This window comes from Electrona antarctica, assembly GCF_951216825.1.
Source record: "Electrona antarctica genome assembly, chromosome: 2".
Taxonomy (NCBI): Eukaryota; Metazoa; Chordata; class Actinopteri; order Myctophiformes; family Myctophidae; genus Electrona; species Electrona antarctica.
In genome coordinates this window covers 39,691,983-39,712,155 of record NC_136807.1, presented here as the reverse complement: position 1 = coordinate 39,712,155, position 20,173 = coordinate 39,691,983, and the positions used below count along the sequence as shown (strand labels likewise).

At 43.1% G+C, this 20,173-nt stretch overlaps 1 protein-coding gene across 1 annotated transcript in view; it reads left to right on the top strand.

The window, feature by feature from the left end:
* esyt1a (extended synaptotagmin-like protein 1a) overlaps positions 1-20,173 on the top strand; it is a gene marked incomplete at its 3' end in the record, with an annotated part of 39,587 nt that overhangs the window by 10,841 nt on the left and 8,573 nt on the right. Inside the window, exons 2-19 of the mRNA XM_079517895.1 lie at positions 171-212; positions 5,620-5,754; positions 6,476-6,549; positions 6,640-6,712; positions 7,363-7,452; positions 7,964-8,019; positions 9,601-9,721; positions 10,608-10,784; positions 11,442-11,524; positions 11,747-11,795; positions 12,170-12,259; positions 13,205-13,300; positions 13,404-13,472; positions 15,750-15,836; positions 16,940-17,089; positions 17,687-17,857; positions 18,691-18,867; positions 19,269-19,351. Coding sequence (XP_079374021.1) covers positions 171-212; positions 5,620-5,754; positions 6,476-6,549; positions 6,640-6,712; positions 7,363-7,452; positions 7,964-8,019; positions 9,601-9,721; positions 10,608-10,784; positions 11,442-11,524; positions 11,747-11,795; positions 12,170-12,259; positions 13,205-13,300; positions 13,404-13,472; positions 15,750-15,836; positions 16,940-17,089; positions 17,687-17,857; positions 18,691-18,867; positions 19,269-19,351 — 1,823 coding nt within the window. The remainder of the gene's footprint in view (positions 1-170; positions 213-5,619; positions 5,755-6,475; positions 6,550-6,639; positions 6,713-7,362; positions 7,453-7,963; positions 8,020-9,600; positions 9,722-10,607; positions 10,785-11,441; positions 11,525-11,746; positions 11,796-12,169; positions 12,260-13,204; positions 13,301-13,403; positions 13,473-15,749; positions 15,837-16,939; positions 17,090-17,686; positions 17,858-18,690; positions 18,868-19,268; positions 19,352-20,173) is intronic.

Genomic DNA, 20,173 nt, shown 5'->3' with positions numbered 1-20,173 from the left:
TAAAGTCTTGACACTATAAAGACTTGACATGACACTTATCAAGATAAGTATCATGTTTATGCAAGATGTCATATTGCTGTCGCTATAGGCTTACATCTATAAAGACTTGTAGCTATATTTCAGTGTCAGCTCTGCAAGTTTACATCATGTCACTGTTTGTTCCTCTACAGGTCCACTTCCCAGATGTGGAAAAGGTCGAGTGGCTTAATAAGGTACGTTTTCTCCAACTGTGTGCGTGCATGCGTGTGAGACTGTATGTGTGTGCACGCTCCCCCTGTGTGTGCGTGCGTGTGTGTGCGTGACTGCGTGTGTGAGTGTGCGTGCACACATGCATGACCCACATGCTCTTATGTTGTGGCCTGGTTTCCCTGCAGCGCCAGTTTAGAGTAGATTATCTAGCTGTGATTAAGAGCCAGAGAGAGGGGCTCAGATCATATCTCAGCCATTCTGTAAATGGACTGCAGCCTGTCTCTCTCCCGCTACAGGAAAAGCACAGCATCAGCACCGTCGGACTGGCATTCATGTGAACAGGACACCCTTCTGGAAGGGAAAATGTAATGACAAAAGCCCCTATTGTAGGAGGGTGGTCGGCGGGGAGTCGTCTTTCACGGCTCCTTTACTTCGCCTATACGTGTGGTCAAATTGCAAACACCCACGCCTGGAGGGCTAAAGAAAGACTATATATACTATATATACTGTACCTCACTCCCAGGTTTCCCTGCATATCATTATTACCGTAACGTAACCTATTGTATTCGACAAATTAATGCATATAGGAACTGGTACTGTATGTGTGGATTGAATGCACTGATGTGTAGTCAGAATCATCATCATGTGATGTTTTGCATTTTATAAGCTGCAGCACTGCGTCACTGTGAACCTCATGGGGGTAATGTCCCATATTGTCACTGTTGCCTAGAAATCTCCTATTGCCGTATTCATCTTTTTTATGGGGATTTCTTTCATACGTGAATGCCCTATTTTATGACAGTCTTTGTTTTTATGACGGTGTATAAAGTAGCAGCGCAAACGTAGCAATAACTAAAAGAACACAGGTTCTTAATTTTTTCCATTTCCTGAAAAGTACAATTACAATTTAGGCATTTAGCAGACACTGGATTAAGAGTGTCTGCTAAATGCTTGTAAGAGCGACTTACAATAAGCAAGAACAACACAAGGTAATACATCAAATGCATAGAAATAGTGATCTAGGATCATAAGTAAACTAAGAACCTATTATTCGTCTAACAGTAGAATATCCGTACATTGCCACTATAAACGCTATAGAATGCTATAGAATGCCAGATCAATAATGACCTGGGATCTGTCTACAATTCTACATAACATGCTAAAGCCTGCAAGCAAGGTCATCGAGGTTAGGGCAAGTGCTACGGCCAGTACGTGCTAAGGTGGAGTTTAAAGAGGGGAGTTTTCAGACTACAGCAGAAAATTGGGAGTGAAGGTGGTTGCACCCTGGACGCGTTTTTTCGGAAGACCGACGAAAAAACGCAGAAAACGCAGCAAAAAATCCGGAAACGCGTCCGGTGTGCAGGAACCTTGAGTCTGCCGTTCTGATTGCAATGGGGAGTTCATTCCATAGTTTGGGAGCCAGATTGGAGAAGAGTCTGGGACGTGTGGAGCGATAGTATAACATGACATACAATGTTACAAAACATACATTAACTACTTCAGCGCTATATACATTTTGGCTATTTTAAAAATATTTGTATATACTGTACATTTCAAAACTTAAAATGGCACATTCTGCAGGGCTTGACATTAACTTTCCGATTCACTTGTCCAGGCACAAAAGTCACTTGTCCGGAGCACGAGCACACAAATGCACACAGATGCTACATTTTAAATCAACTAACTGTAAGTTGGTTTTACTTGGTGAATACATGTTTGAATATTTGGTGAATATTCTAAGTTTGCAAGTTAATATCCCTATAGATTAGAATGTCTATGATCTTACATATATTTCATGTATTCCAAATACACTCGGTCCTATCCGCGCATGGTTATCAGACTGACCTCGTCAGCATTTAAAAACTTTCAAAACTTTAGGATTGTGTGATTACATAACATGTTTTCTGCCAGAACTTTCACATGGATATGAAACTAGCAGTGATATAAATAGGTTTTCAATGTAATGAGTCCCGGGATGCAGGGATGGTCTTTAGATGAGTCCCACTTCAACAACGTTAGGAGTCATATTTTGCCATTTACAAATTGCAGCATTTAACTCCCATTTCATTTTATATGGTTATAATGTGGTTATATTCATGTAGAAAACAGAAGAAGAAATGATTATTATAACTAAAGCTAGCAAAATAAACTAGAATAAAAAACAGTACAGTAGTACAGTAGTGCATCCCGTGGATGCAGAGGTCGTTGTTTTATTGCGTCCCTTAACTATAAACTGCGTTTTGGGATGCAAAAAACACCCTATTTTAATCTCTGAACTAGAGGACAATATCTGACTCAAAGTCTTATGAATTAATTACTGGGTGAGTATACACGCAGTGCTACAAGTTTACATGCTGATGTGGTCGGTCTGCTAACTGCTCTGATAGGACTGATATATGGCTGTGAATTTGGTATTTGGAATACATTAAATGTATGTAAGATTACAGACATTCTAGGGCTATAACAAATAACAACATTGGAAAGGTTATGATTAGGAAAGCCAGACAATAATGCCAGACAATATTGTTGCTGCTAGGAGCGTCACAGAAAAAGTGAAACCAAGAGTCACTTATCCAATGCACAAGTACAATTTTAATGCACTTGTCCGGGAAGATTTAATACTTGTCCCGGACAAGCCTTAATGTCAAGCCCTTTCTACTTTTGGTACATTAAGTACATTTTGATGCAAATACTTTTGTACTTTTACTCAACTACATTTTGAATTCCGGACTTTTACTTGTAACGCAATATAACGGAATGTCCTACGTACATTGCAGTATTGATACTTTTACTTAAGTAAAACAATTGAGTACCTTTTCCACCACTGTTCATGCATAGGCCTCCACTGTAGCTCGAAGCCACAAAGAATTCAGGTCTGTTGCCAGCGTCGTCTTTCTTTGAGCTGGACGTGAGAGGGCTGATGTGTAGATGATGAGGAGGACGTTTAGCACCTTTCTCTCAGACCTCTCACACGGATGCTGAGCCTATAACACCACACGTCGTGAAGAGCGGTTGCACTCTAGTACCAACGGTATATTGCTGCTGTCTGGCAGAAACCTTGTTTGTCCAAAACCGTTACTTTTCAGGAAATGTAAAAAAGGACCTGTGTTCAATTGGATCCAGTATAGTTATAGTCACAAGCGCTTCTTAATACCTTTCATTGGTTAAATATGTATAGACCCGACACGTGACTGTCACGACATGTGAGTATAGCCATTTGCGACATGTTGTGAGTTGCAAAAGTAGAAGATCTACAGAATGTGGAGATACATGGTTTTCTGCGCAACAGGGATGAACTTGTGGTTGGTTTGGCCGTGTGCCCTGCAAGGCATGCATAGTTATAGTTCCTGTTATATGTGAAGAGGAGATATGTGTGCAAACTGCAAAAGAGGCCTTGCACTGCAGGATGTGAAAATATCTTAAGTTGACTTAGTTAGTTCAGTTATAAAGTCAAATGTCAAACCTAATGTTCTAAATGTTCTCATTTTAAACCTAATGTTCTAAATTAGCTTTATAGTTTTCTCATTATTTATCCATGCCAACAATTATAATTAGCCTCCCAGAGTGAACATTACTGGAGGGCGTTGTAAGTGATAAAACAAATGTCCAATTCCCAAAGAAGTATTAATGGCCCGTTTTCAACGGCCGACAGCAGCGCTGTGATAATTATAGAAGCACCTTTCAGTCCCAAAATAACTTCTCAATCACTAAACATTTTCATGAAACATTAGTTACCGTTGATTTATGCGTATGGTTGAAGGGGTCTGCAACCTTTTTCACATGAAGTGCCATGTTTTCATTTTCGTGATAGTCAGTGTGCCATATATAATTATGACACCACATCAAAATTAAATATTCCCAATTGATTGTGATTGTCCATATAGGTTATAGGATATACATAACAAGCTTAGAAATATTTTTGTAATGATCATTAAACTCAGAGCAATAACCCACCTAGTCCCTCCCCAGTCATGAGTTAGGAGTTTGAATGAATGTACAATTATGTACAGGATGTAAATTATCATGTAATTTGTAGATGTGAATAGACTTAATTTAACTGACTACACTTTTTTGGAATATTTAATTTTAAAAGAAAAACCTTCTCTCTCTCACACTAATGCCAGTGTGCCAGTGATCACCCTCCCCTGTGCCAAATCTGCCAATGTTGGCACCCGTGCCTAAGGTTGCCTACGCCTGAGGCATCTCATAGATATCTTGATAACAATTTCCACAAAGGTGAGACCAGAATGTGAGGAGTCATTCTTTTATTTGTTAGGAGCTCCTAGAGACAGCCTGAGCCACGTGATCAGCATGCAAAGTGAACAAAGTCTCACATTTTACAGCTAACATAATACATTTATTGAGAGTGAGGAGGAGTATAGAAAGATGAGAGGTGGACAGGCCCTTGCATAGCTTGGTCATATTGTATACTGTGTATCTCCAAATAGTAGCCCTACTTAAAATAGCCGCCCGGTTGCTTTTAAACATCCGGGGTCTGACACCATTTTGCGGATTAAACGCCCTGTTCCAAATAAACGCCCGGTCCGTACAAACAGAGGGCTATTATTTACTTACTTACTTACTTACTTAGGCCTTTAAATTCCCTGAGGAACATAGGCCATTAATGAGACTCCTCCATCCCCTTCGGTCTTGTGCCCTCCGCTCCAGTTGTTGCCATGACAGCCCTTGCAGCTTCATCTCCTGCTCTGTGCTCTGTGGTTCTTCTCCAGGTGGCTCTAGGCCTTCCTCACTTCCCCTTGCCTTGCGGGTTCCATGTTAGTGAATGTTTTGTTATTGATTTGTTATGTCTTCGCAGTGTGTGTCCTATCTATTATTTGCTTTAGCCAAATCTTGGTCCGACCGGGGCTATTATTTGAAGTTTCTTCAGCCTATCTGGAACTGTAACGAAATAATTGCCGGGTGCAGGCCGTTGCAAAAATAAATAAAAGCCTGCAGCAAACAGCTATTTAGGATTAAAAGGAATAGGTTCCTTTTAAATGCCCAGCGTCCAAAACGATTTTGCGTATTAAACCCCTTGGCTACCATTTGGAAATATGCGGTATGTAGATATGCTACTATTATAGAAACTCTTGTCTTAACATCAATGATTAAGCTGCCAGGTTAAGACGAGAATAGGCGGCATGTAGAGCAGTCCTTGTACATAAACAGCTGATGGCTGGTCTCCAAGGCCAAATGACAGCAGCAGGAGTTTATGACTAGACCCCTTGCTGTGGAGCAGATCAGTCCAATACAACAGTTTAAACTGAATTAATGCATTCAATGAAGTAATATTGGCATTTAAACATTTCCCCCAAGAAAATATTTTATCATCCTTTTGCATTTTGTAAATTTCCTCATACTGTCTTTTGGAAAGTTCTGCTTTCTGATTCATTTATGCAACAACGAATGACTGGATTTCCTGTTCTGTAGATACTGCAACAGGCATGGCCGTTTGTCGGCCAGTATCTGGAGAAGCTGATGGTCAAAACCATCGCTCCTGCCATCCAGAACTCTAACCCTTATCTGAAGACCCTCAGCTTCACCAAGGTCAACCTGGGAGACAAGGTACGGTAGCTGTTTGACCTGGAGCGTCTCCTCTTCTTGACATGGGGGTGTAGTTCTATTAGTACACTAGTATGAACTGCTCTGATCTAGGTTTAGTTATGATTCGTGGTGTTTTTATATTATGTTATTTTTAGAGATGCACAGTATTGAAATTATGACCGATATCCGATTATTTGTAGGTCAACCTACAGTATAATGACATGACACCAGTGTTGTTTTTGGCAGCAAGACTCTTCAATAGTTTTCATTTAGTTTCAGTCACATTTTAGTCACCTGGAATGTTAGTCTAGTTTTAGTCGACTAAATATCATAAGATTTTAGTCGACTAAATCTACAGTTGATTTAGTCGACTAAAATGTATTCTGGTGGGCCTTGACGCCGTCGTAATGACAGTTTTTACACTTGCTGAAAATAGCCGATCTACAAGCTCACAACGCGTCGCGACACGTTGTGAGCTTGTAGATCGGCTATTTTCAGCATGCAACCAAGTGTAAAATGACTTATACTGGATCTCTTGTCCACTCCCTTCCTAACATTTTAGTCTAGTTTTTATTTGTCAGTATATTTAGTCATAGTTTTTAGTCATCATAGCTTAGTTTTCATTTTAGTTTCCATTTAGTTTTCGTTTTTGTTAAAAAAGGTAGTCGACTAAAATCAACAACGCACCCAAAATAGGGACACCAGAGTTCATGTGATTAATAGCAGCTGTTATGTTTAACAGGCTCTAAAGGTGGTTGGGATAAAGGCCCACACGGAACACGATAAGAGTAAAGTGATGCTGGATTTGTTTGTGAGGTAAAATAAGATTGATTACCGTCTCTGTCATTTCATATTTTTTGACATTTGACAAGTGATTGAGCTCTCCCTCCCTGTCTCGTCCCGCAGCTACGCCGGCGATGTTGAGATCAATGTGGAAATCAGTAAATACTACTGCAAAGCCGGAGTGAAAGGAATCCAGGTAATTACAGTTCAAGAGCTATCGTTAACAGATTCTAACGTCATTCCATTATTAGATCATTGGTTGTCAACCTGTGTGTCGGTGATTTTGGTCCCCAGAGGTCCCCAGATGACAGTAAACGGAGTAATGTTTAAGACCCTTTTAATACCTTAAAAAGAAAATAAATTAAATGAAAAGTATAGTAACCAACAAACTACAGTATACTATATATAACTGGTCAAACATTGGCCAAAATCTCAAATAATATAAGGCAAAAAGGCAAAAAATAATAATAATTGTAAATAGCTGATCTACAAGCTCACAATGCCTCAGGCGTTGTGAGCTTGTAGATCGGCCATTTTCACAATATCTGTGGAACTGAGTCAAACTAAACGTAATGCCTCAACTCAAATATGATTATTTTGGTGGGGTCCCCAGTTCAAATAAGATTATTCTGAGGTCCTGAATATGTTGAGAACCACTGAGTTAGTTGTAGTTTGTGTCATTGACTCATGCAGTGTTCAACCTCCTCCACTCTCAGCTCCATGGGAAGAGTTGTAGTTTGTGTCATTGACTCATGCAGTGTTCAACCTCCTCCACTCTCAGCTCCATGGGAAGAGTTGTAGTTTGTGTCATTGACTCATGCCGTGTTCAACCTCCTCCACTCTCAGCTCCATGGGAAGCTGCGTGTCATCCTGGAGCCCCTCATTGGAGACGTGCCTCTGGTTGGAGCCATCACCATGTTCTTCATCCGCAGACCTGTGAGTGTGGCACTAATTCACCTGCCTCTGGTTCCATTCTGTTGCTGTCGCTCTGTGAGTGTGGCACTAACTCTCTTGCCTATGGTTGCATTCTGTCACTGATGGGCACAAACCTATTATCTCCATGTTAAACTGTGCCATTTTTGCCTAGCCAAAGCATGCCTATACCTGGGAATTTTGGCCGAGGAAAACGCCATATTCGGCACGCGGACATCGTCCCCTCCCCACGCTCATCCCCCCCCACCTTCAGATACCCTGTGACACCCCTGGATATACTAGAGGGGCTCATTCAGTGTTATGCAAGACACATATCATTCGCTGACGTGGCAATCAGCTGACCAATTGGGCGGGGTATTTAAGCTCACCTAAGTCTGGATTCTTCCTGCGTTCCTTCCTCTGCAAATGCGTTCATGGTGTTGTTATGCACTGTTTTTTGTATAGTAGAAGTTACATTAGATGTGGTACTGGTAGAAGACTGTACAAATGTCTTTATTTCCATCTTCCATCGTAGAAGCTGGACATTAATTGGACTGGGCTGACCAACCTTCTGGACATCCCTGGGCTGAAGTGAGTTCCAACTGCACCAACACCTTTATTAGCCTATAACATAATTATCATTCATTATCAATATGGAGGAGTAGTAATAATAATCCTATTAACTACTATAACATAATTATGCTGCTGGCGTTCTGTATATATGTATTGCATTGTAATCTGTAATATTGAAGGACGACTTCACCCATTTTCAACCTATCTATTTAATTGGTCCTCACTAATGCTTTTTATAATACCGTACCATTTTTGTCTACTCAGTGTTTGTCTCAAAGGAGGACGGTGGACAGTTCAGAGACCCCAGGCATCATCGCTGGGGAATCCAAGCTAATAGAAACTGCAGGATTTTTATTCCTGGAAAGTTTGCATGATATAGTAGTAGAATCCATTATTCTCACATTAATTAAAAAGGACACATTTGAAATATTGGAGCAAACCTGCCTACCGATGATGATGATGTCACTGGTAAGCAGGTTTTTGAACTGCCCACAGCCCTCCTCTGAGACACAGACTGAGTAGACAATAATGGTAGGCTACCAGTACCATGTTATAATGAGCATTAGTGAAGATATGTTGAAAATTAGCAAAGTGGTCCTTTAAGAAGTCACACATTTATATAGGTCATTTTTTGGAAAATACAATTAAAGCATTGTCAGATGCATCTTGTCAACCTATATCAAATGCTCCTGGCAATGCTTTTAATGACAGATTTGTCATTCATTTTTTAATTGTATTCCTTGTTCGGATGACGTTAAAGCTAACATGATCTCACAGGTAAATGTCCTCATCTTTAGCCTATGGCTATATATACTCCCGATTGGGGCCATCCTTGTTGAGAATCTGGATCATGTTTTTTATGTATGCATGCAGTGGTGGAAAAACTACTCAGATTTTGTACTTAAGTAAAAGTATCAATACTGCAATGTAGAAATACTCTTTTACAAGTAAAAGTCCAGAATTAAAAAGAATACTTTGGTATATTGGTATCAAAATATACTTATAGAACCAAAAGTAAAAGTATTTATTGTGCTTGTAGATCTGTTATTTTCAAATGGATGAAATATATATATAGGGCGGAAGTGGTTCTGTAATAATAATCAAAATCTACAAAGTAACTTAACTAAAGTTTTCAAATAATTGTAGTGGAGTAAAAGCACAACATTTTCCTCTGAGATTTTCAGTACAAGTGAACCTACTGAAAATTGGAAATACTCGTAAAGTAAAAGTACCGCAAAATTGTACAGTACAGTACTTTGGCCCGGGCCGGTCTAGCGGTCCGGGCACCTAGGCTGGTAATCCTAGGTGCCCGGACAGCGTGTCTGACAGCGTGCCGCGTGTTCGAGTCCCGATCCCGACGACCTTTGCTTCGTGCATGAGTTTGCTGCCTTGTTTCCCGTCAACTTACTGTATATCTTCAATAAAAAGGCATAAAGCCCCCCCCAAAAATATATAAAAAAAGTACAATACTTAAGTAAACTTTCCACCACTGTATATGTTCATGTTGGTCTTCAGCCAGTTTCTAGTCTGTCTCTATCTGTCTGTCTGTCCCCACCCCACCCCATGTGTCATCAACACCACCCTTGCATTCATTTACAGTGCCATGTCGGACACTATGATAATGGATGCAATAGCCTCCTACCTGGTGCTCCCCAACCGTCTCACTATCCCCCTGGTGGCCGACCTGCACGTTGCGCAGCTTCGCTCCCCTCTCCCAAGGGTAACAGTACAGAGACAGTCTGAACAATGAATGGCCTGGAGAGAGAGACACTGAACCACACGCACGCACGCACGCACGCACGCACGCACGCACGCACGCACGCACACACACACACACACACACACACACACACACACACAGACTGAAGCACATCCCAACAGCATATTGTATACCAGTGGTTTTCAAACAGTGATCCTTGACGCGGTTCCAGGTGGTCCCTAATGCTAAATGATGGAGAGTTGGTAACCAAATGGACCCTTATTAAACCTTTAACTCTTGAGATAGTAAAATGAATTGGTTTCATTTTACACTCTCAAGAGTTACATTATTGTTAAACATCTGCAACACTGTCATCAAATGGTGGTCCGTGGCTCAAATGTTGAATACATAATGGACCTTGATGTGAAAAGGGTTGAAAACCACTGCTGTATACACATAGCAGCTACAGTGGTGGAAAGTAACTAAGTACATTTACTATTTAGTACTGTGCTTAAGTGACATTTTGTATTTCCAATTTTCAATACTTTTGTAGAGTATTTCTACATGCTACTTACTGTTATTAAACTAATACTTTTACTCAAGTAAAACGTTTTTGGAGTACTTCTTCCACCACTGCATATCCACAAAGACACAGAAAATCCACACTGTGCAAACCTCCTGCATGAGCCACGGTTTGACTAAGACGTTTGTTTGCCTCCTTGTGTGTGTGTGTGTGTGTGTGTGTGTGTGTGTGTGTGTGTGTGTGTGTGTGTGTGTGTGTGTGTGTGTGTGTGTGTGTGTGTGTGTGTGTGTGTGTGTGTGTGTGTGTGTGTGTGTGTGTGTGTGTGTGTGTGTGTGTGTGTGTGTGTGCGTATACGTGTACGTGCGTTGTGCGTGCGTGCGTTAGGGAGTAGTACGCATCCACCTTCTGGAGGCCGAGGATTTGCAGGCTAAGGATACGGTCATCAAGGGTCTAATCGACGGCAAGTCGGACCCATTCGCCGTGCTGCGTGTGGGAACCCAGACCTTCACCTCTCATCACGTTGACAGCAACCTGAACCCCCAGTGGAGGGAGATGTATGAGGCAAGCCAGAGAGGGCCGGCCGGGAGCAAAGGCACAATAATACCCTCCTGAGAGTCCTGACGTGACTGAGCTAAAAGACTTAATGATAGACTGTTTCCTTTTGATTTGGCCTTGGATTGCAAGTGTAGCAGCAGCCGCTGCGTTTGTACGTTTCATAGCTCCAGATGGCTGTGGATGTCACTGTGCCCTTCATGCACTAAGTATCGGCTTGTAAAATTGTCATGGAAACTTTTGTTATCAGTTGTGGGTAGATTTTTCTCTGTTCTGCAGAAAACAAGACACTGTTTTCCGAGCAATACGTATGAGAACAACTGCCGAATGCTGATATGTAGTTTGTTTATCTCTTGGTCCTGCAGCAGTATATGCTCAAAATGCGTTGTGCAAGAGTTCAGGTTTTACTGGCAGTTCCTTAAGATACTGTTTGCATGTCTGTGTGTTATTGTGTGATTTGTATATATTTATATTTTGTTGCGTGTATTTGTCCATTCGTGTGCGTGCATGTGTGCGTACATGTGTGTGTGTGTGTGTGTGTGTGTGTGTGTGTGTGTGTGTGTGTGTGTGTGTGTGTGTGTATGTGTGTGTGTGTGTGTGTGTGTGTGTGTGTGTGTGTGTGTGTGTGCGCGTGTGTGCACGTGCGTGCGCGGTTGTGTGTGTCAGGTTATCGTCCATGAAGTACCTGGTCAGGAGCTGGAGGTGGAGGTGTTTGACAAAGACCCAAACCAAGATGACTTCCTGGGGAGGTACTGTACCTCATTCATTCATTCATTCATTCATTCATTCATTCATTCATTCAATGTATCTATGTGCTTCTCATGTCATCTCCATCATAGGCCATGATGATGATGTAGCATAATTATTATTATTGCCCTCTTCTCTTTATCTCATAGTTATTACAGTAACTGTGTCCTTCTCATTTCCTTTCTCTCTCTCTCTCTCTCTCTCTCTCTCTCCCTATCTCTTAGGGTCAAGGTGGATCTTGATATTGTAAAGAAGGCCAGACTTGTGGATGATGTGAGTAGTAATGCCCATGTTAAACCCTATATACTTTGACTCCCTTTTCCCCTCTAAAATAGCCGATCAGTAAGCTCACGATGCGGTGAGCTTTCAGTGAAAACATTCAGTGTTTCTTGTGCTAAACCAGGAAAACACACCACTCATATATTTTACCCCCCTTCTGCTGTAGCCAGTGCTCGAATACTGTTTCAAAAGACCCTGAACATTCTCCCAAGACTTTGTTGGGAGATGCTTTGTTTGTACAGTATGTGGCATGCACACTTCACGTGCTCTCCTCTTGTGATCTCACCGTCGTCAAGTCAGCCTTCCTCAGCGGAATTATCCAGACGAGATCGATGTGTGTTTAATCACCCCTCTGTTTCCCCTGACAGTGGTTCGCTCTGAAGGATGTTGAAACTGGTAGCGTTCACCTCAAGCTAGAGTGGCTCTCTCTGCTGCCCTCTGCTGCCCGACTCAGTGAGGTGGGTCTCAACGCATGCTCTTCTATAGGGTACTAGACCTTACCCGTTCAAATATATGAACACCAAATTATGTACAGTGTGGGTAATGCGATTTAATAGATATGTTGCATTCCCTGTGTATTCTGTGTATACTCATGTCTCTCTGTCTCTCTCACACGCACGCACGCACGCACGCACGCACACACACACACACATACACACACGCAGGTGCTCCAGCGGACTTGACACACACGCGTGCGCGCAATGTGATGTGAGTCAGTGTTGTTATGAGGCTTGGAGTGTCCCGAGTGCAGCCGGAAGTTCAGTGAACTGCTGGCGGAAATGTACAAAATTCGATAGGCAACAAATGATAGTGTAAAGCAACCACACATGCCCAGTACGGGGGCTCACTACAAACACACACACAGACAGATAGACAGACAGACAGACAGACAGACAGACAGATATTTGCTTAATTATATTGTTAGATAGATATCAGTGGTTCCCAAAAGAATGTTAGTTCTAGAACTGGTTCCGTTCTAGATTCTTGGAACCTTGGTGCTTTCACGGAAACCGGCGGCCATTTTTTGGTTGCAGTTCTGAACCAACTTTTAGGTTTCTGAACCAATTCATTTTTCAGGGGGAAACACTCTGAACTGCATGGTTCAATATTTGGTGGGGAAATTAACCAAACCGGTTCAACGGCGGAGGAAAAGGGGCCAATGTGGGGTCCAGGGACCCTCTCAGGGTTCCTTGTGGGGGTTCTAAATGGACCCTCACACATCTACAACTCTGCGAGCATACACACAAACAAATGGATCCCTACGGGCCCATTTGGTTCTGTTTGTATGCTCTCAGAATAATGGTGGGTCCTTTTGTTTGTGAACCACCGTGGTAGATCATAGCTCACATGTCCTATTCTTTACATGCCTATTGCTCATTCCTCTGTTCCACACCTTTCACCAGGTGATTCAGAGGAACCAGAATCTGACCAGTAAGTCAGCCGATCCCCCGTCTGCTGCGATCCTAGTGGTATACCTGGACCAGGCTGAACACATACCGGTAAGAATTGTACCATGATGTGAGAGTTTAATGGCTGACAAAGGTTTGTGTTGAATTTCCCTCTCTCATTAGCATTGTTGGTGTGTTGGATGTATGTTTTCAGCTGAAGAAAGGCAAGGATCCCAGCCCTGTGGTACTACTGTCCCTTCAGGATACAACCAAAGAGAGCAAGGTAACAATCACACGTTCACTTAGCCCGTCTCCGGACCCCCCGGGTTGAGCTCCTTTGGACCCCTACCCCGTAGGGTCCGGTATCTCCGGCTTCAAGCTACATGGGATGCAATCTGACTTTCCCTGATTTACCCCTGTGCTGCGCTGTGGGTGTGACGCTGACATATTCCAAAAGAAGCATATGAACGCTATAGGAGACAACGAACACTCTCACCCCCCCGCGATCGGCTCAGAAGCCGTTAAGTATTTTTAATGTTTGTACGACCGTTTTGGCAGCTCTGAAATTCTCTCTTGACTTCCTTATTGACATCCCATTGTCCCGCCTCCAGCGCCAACGCGCAGATAGCCAGTTCCGGCGCTGGAGGCAGGACAATGGGATGTCAATAAGGAAGAATTTCAGAGCTGCCAAAACGGTCGTACAAACATTAAAAATACTTAACGGCTTCTGAGCCGTTCGCGGGGGGGTGAGAGGGTTCGTTGTCTCCTATAGCGTTCATATGCTTCTTTTGGAATATGTCAGCGTCACACCCACAGCGCAGCACAGGGGTAAATCAGGGAAAGTCAGATTGCATCCCATGTCGCTTGAAGCCGGAGATACCGGACCCTACGGGGTAGGGGTCCAAAGGAGCTCAACCCGGGGGGTCCGGAGACGGGCTAACGTTCACTCAGCTGTAGCTCGCACCTCAACAAGGGCTGGGCGATATTGACAAAATCAAATATCACCGCTTTATTTTTGACCAATTTCGAGACGATAATATTGTATTGTGGTGATAATTTTTTCCCCAAACATTTATTGTTTTAAATAACAAAAATAGTGTATTGCTGGTAGATCTGACATTTTTGCTATTAAAAAAAACAAAAAAACACTTATGTTTTGAAAGTACGCCATACAATACGACTGGTGATTAACCCATTTAGGACTGAGGACGATTCTACAACTGCCTTCTAAATCCTGACAGTTTTCTGAAAAACCTTATGTTTTGAGTTGTTTTCTATTTCTGAAAATATGTTGTTCCAGAGACCCCCCAGAAGCAAGGATTTGAGTTAAAAACGTTTGCTGTGACAGAATATATATTCAAAGATTTGCGTCACATTTTCACGATTTAAAACAAATAGCAGATCTACAAGGTCGTAGCGCGGCACTCGGTGCCGCGCTATGAGCTTGTAGATCCGCTATTTTGCAATAGCTAAAGTATAACATAATGCTTAAAACACCAAAAGAGGTTCCCGTCCTGAGTGGGTTAAAACCAGGAAAAGACACCGTATGTCATAGCATGATTTTACAGTAGATCTTACATCACAACTAGAAAAAGTGCCCTTCTGGGCACAGGTCTCCACCAGGAGGATAGGAGTGTGTGTGTGTGATGTTTGGCAAAATGTTTAGGAGCAATATAAACGTGAGTGTGTGTGTGGCATTTCTTCCAAAGCCTAGTGGGAATATGCATGCACAGTTTCACCACAACCGGACGCTGCGTTGAGTAGTTGTGGCGATTTGTACAAAACGGGTACAAAGCGGGCTACTCCTGAAAAGTTTAGAAGCCAATCGTAGCCAATGAGGGTGGATTATGAGAAATCAAACAAACCCGTCTTGATCACATGACTATGGAGAGCATGTGTATTCCACAGATCCGTGCAGTTAGAGGTAAAAACACTTTTCGGCCAGTTATAGCGCCACCATGAGGCTGAGTTGAAAATGTTCATGTGTCATTTCTTCCTCTGCCTAGTGGGAATGTGCGTGCACAATTTCACGGAAATCACATGTGTTCATGATTTGCAGCATTTTGTTTGAAACTGAGCACTCCTGCGAACTTTGGAAGCCAATCTTAGCCAATCAGGATGGCATCTGAGAAATCTGAAAGACCCGTTTCGTTGAATGGCTCTAGAGAGACCGTGTACCAATTTGCGTGATGTTTGGACAAAATCTGTAGGTGTACTGTCCAAAAACTTGTTTTGCACAAAGCAGCCTCCTGGTGGCGCTATAACAGGCCGTTCTGGAAATTTTGGGGCAGAGGTTCATCGTTGGCATCCAGGGAGTGTGTGTGCATAATTTGGCATCGACCGGGTTAACGGTGCCAGAGATTAGCTGTTCACAGACGGAAGGACACACACACGGACACACACACGGACACACGGACACACGGACGGACGGACGGAGTGCAAAACATACTCTCTCCCCATGCCTTCGGCCTGGTGGAGACAATAATACTGTATTGATATAATTGCCCAGCACTGCTAATAGCATCAACATGAGTGTTTCACTCTCTTTTTTTCTTCCTAGACCTGTTATGGAACCACCAATCCTGTGTGGGAGGACGCTTTCACCTTCTTCATCCAAGATCCGTGCGGACAAGACATTCACGTTGAAGTAAGTCATTGTACAAGTAATTAAACGTACACACTGTAGGCACTTCATCTAGCCGTAAAACTAGAACATACAACTGCTCCCTGGACATCAAGGTGATTACAAGGTGATTACAACACCAGGGAGCTTATTGACTTTTAATTACCGTACTACAGGACTCAAGGCCCGAGCTGAGCATACTCTAATAATATTGACAGTAGTTTTAAGGACTCCAGGAAGGACGGGTGCAGACGCACAGCGAACAGAGGAGTCTTAACAGTCTTAAGAAGCAGTCCGCGCTCACAGAAGAAGGTTTAGCGTTTGTCATTTACCGCGAGACTGCTGCTGGGGTAAATTAAAACTTCTGCGAGTGCTGACTGTTTCTTAAGCTTATTGATTTTCCCTGTGCTCTATGTGGACTTTCTCTCTACTCATTATCTGTACCGCATACATTTCCATATAAATTACTGAGAAATGTGCCCTTGACTCTAGTTACCCTCAGCTTCGCATATCCAGTTAAACCCTATGTACTGACCGGAGTCCACCAGGGGTCTATGCTAGGTCCCCTCCTTAGTTCCCCCTTAACCAAATGCCACCGAACCGAAACACGGCCAATCGACAAGCCCACAATGCTTTGCCACACGACGTGTTGTGAGGTACACATTCTGAAACCGACCAATCACCATTCACATTCACGTGGACTAAACGGCAAACTACATGACAGACACTAGTCTACACGCTACTAGCGTGTGATGCTGCTGTCTGTCTGCCCCGCCCACTGCTGCTCTGTGTGTGACCCACCCACCTCCTCCCCACATCCACCTGCTCAGACCTGTTTTTATGTACACACGCCGGGGTAATGTCCTTATAACGTTTATCATTATGTGTTTGAGGGCCGCTAGCCCCTCCTATGCCCAGCTTTGTGTATGCGTGTGTACCCCATAGCGATGATTTGATTGGCTGAGGGCTTAAAAGGTGAGGATAGAAAAGTGAGGACAGAAAGGTGAGGACACCAAAGGTGATTGGCCGGAATGTGATGATGTATTGTATGATGATGTGTAGTGTACAGCTGCTCTTGCCGTTTTCTCAGCCTAACATTTGGGCTATCTGTTCCACCGTTCCTTTAGGTGAAGGACGATGACCGCACTGTGTCTCTGGGCAGTATGACCATCCCCATGGCCCGTCTGCTCGACAGCCCTGAACTGACCTTGGATCAGTGGTTCCAACTGGAGGATTCTGGTTCTGCTAGCAGAATCTACATCAAGGCTATTCTGAGGGTGGGTGTTAATAGCCGTAGACATGCAGGCTGGAATGCATTAGTGTGCAACTGTGCATGCAAATCAAGGTACATATTATGTAGTTGTATGGCACATTTCATGCACAAAGGCAATTCAAAGTGCTTTACATAAGGCATGAATAGAAATGTAAAAAAGAAAAATCAAACTAAATAAATAAATATACCGTAAGTAACACAAATGAAAGAGGCACACAACGTAAAATTACGGTTTGAATGTTTCTGTTAGGGGGTTTCTTGACTTTAAGGAAATCATCTGACATGCAGTATGTTGCAATAAAACACACTTTCCTCTACATATCATGCCTGGTCATAAGATAGTGTTGGGCATGTGATATCCTGGTTCAGACAACAAACAGGATATCCTGGTTCAGACAACAAACAGGATATCCTGGTTCAGACAACAAACAGGATATCAGAGGCAGTGTGAAAGTGAAACCAGTCCGACACGCACGCACGCACGCACGCACGCACGCACGCACGCAAGCACGCACGCACACCTGAACTCACATACAGTCAGCAACTATGACATTTGCTAACTACCGGTACCCATAAACCGCTCTCGTCCTGTGTTTCCTAGGTGTTGTGGCTCAATGAAGACCTCACTCCTACAACTCCGTCACCTCGTCCCTCTCGCGTCGGTTCCCTTCTGAGGAGGTCGGGATGGGAATCAGAGCCCGCCCCTGTGGCTACCAAACACCCATGCTCACGGCCGCAGTTCACCACCCCTGACCCAGAGTTTGCAACTGAAGTAAGAGCAAGCTACACGGAAGGATGTACACGCACGCACGCACACACACACACACACACACACACACACACACACACACACACACACACACACATGCTCGCCAATGTTTTGGGGCATGTTTCAGTTTAACCACTTTAACCCTATATAATGGATATTTGCGTGTAGATCTGCTATTTCCAAAGAATCTTGAAATAAATGTGATAAATCTGGAATATTTTTTGAACAACTTACAAGACAAATCTTATATGGGGTCCCTGGCACAAAATATTTTCATGAGAACCATATTGCTGTAAAACTATATTAGACAATAATGTTTGACTGACTAGTTGCTTATTTTGGGCTTGTTTTCATAGACCTGACTGCTTGTTTTTCTCACAAAATCTGTAAACACTGTCAACACTGTTGCACGCATGCACGCACGCACACACAGTCCCCCTGACTTCGTTTCCATTTAGTTTCCAGTTGTCACTATAGAAAACTGTTATTTGTCCTGCCAGGCTCGTGTTAGGCAATGTTGTGGTAGTTTGCGTCAATGAGTAGGCTAAACATTGTACAGACGCTAACCCCGTTTGGAATCTCACACACACTAGATTAACACTTGTTCTGTCTGTCTGTCTGTCTGTCTGTCTGTCTGTCTGTCTGTCTGTCTGTCTGTCTGTCTGTCTGTCTGTCTGTCTGCCTGCCTGCCTGCCTGCCTGCCTGCCTGCCTGCCTGCCTGCCTGCCTGTCTGTCTGTCTGTCTGTCTGTCTGTCTGTCTGTCTGTCTGTCTGTCTGCCTGCCTGCCTGCCTGCCTGTTTGTCTGTCTGTCTGTCTGTCTGTCTGTCCGTCTACAGGGAGTGCTGCGTATGCATCTGGTGGAGGCCCACAACCTGATAGCCAAGGACAACTTCATGGGGGGCATGGTGAAAGGAAAGAGCGACCCCTACGTGAAGATCCGGGTGGCTGGCATCACATTCCGCAGCCGCACCATTAATGAGAACCTGAACCCAATCTGGAATGAACTGTATGAGGTATCACTGCATTAATCTGGAATGAACTGTATGAGGTATCACTGCATTGAAAGGACCACACCATTTTATAAAACCAAAGGTTTTTGACTTTCAAAGAATCTGTTACTTTCACTTAAGTATTAACATCAACTTGCAGATACTCAAAATGTGCTTGTATCGGCAGTTCAACACATGGCGTGCGCACACACACACACACACACACACACACACACACACACACACACACACACACACACACACACACACACCACACGCACACATGCACCTTCACTCACAGCATACACACACACACTCACACACACACACACACACACACACACACACACACACACACACACACACACACACCGAGTGTGTTTAGACTCGAAGCATATATATTTCTCCCTGTATCCTATCTCCAGGTGATATTGACCCAGCTGCCTGGTCAGGAGATCCAGTTTGATTTGTTTGACAAGGACATCGATCAGGACGACTTCCTGGGAAGGTACAGTGTGCTGCGTCCTTTATTTTAAACATTCAAGACAACAAGCAACTAAGGGGCCTCTAATTGACTATATTCACTCAGGCCCCTTTTCCAACGGTTGGTTCACAATGGGAACCGGTTCAGTTCTTTTTGGTTCTTAGTCCGGGAGCCAGAGCTCCAAAATCGGAACATTAATTATGAATTGAGTGGGCAAAACCATACCTATATTAGATTATTATCACCATGAAACTTCCCCAATTGAGTACTTACACGAAGACAATGATTTATTGTGTTACAAACTTACAATTGAGGCATTATGTAGGAAAATATGCAAAATAATCGAAAATATGAAAAAGCTATTACTGTGGAAGGGTTATCATGTATTAATTTACTTGTATTGATCCTATAAACAATTTAATATAGGTCTAGTTTTCCCCACCAATTTTGGAGCTCTGGCTCATGGACTAAGAAACCATTGCGGGAACCAACCGGTGGAAAGGGGGTCACAGAGGACATTTTGCTCTCTTGTCATATTTGTGCGTTGTGATGAAATGCCCCCCCGGGTGGCACTTAATTGCAAAATGGCTAATGTGTGAATATGGCGAATTGAGGTATAAAACCCATAAACAGAATTTTAAAAGGTAAAGGTAGCTCTTTACCGCACAGACAGCAAGTAAGTGTTAAAAAGCGTCTCTTGCCGAACATCTGCTGTTGAATGAGCGGTGGGTATACACTGTTAAATCTGCTGTTGAATGGGCGTTGGGTATATACTGTTAAATCTGCTGTTGAATGGGCGGTGGGTACACTGTTAAATCTGTTGTTGAATGGGCGGTGGGTACACTG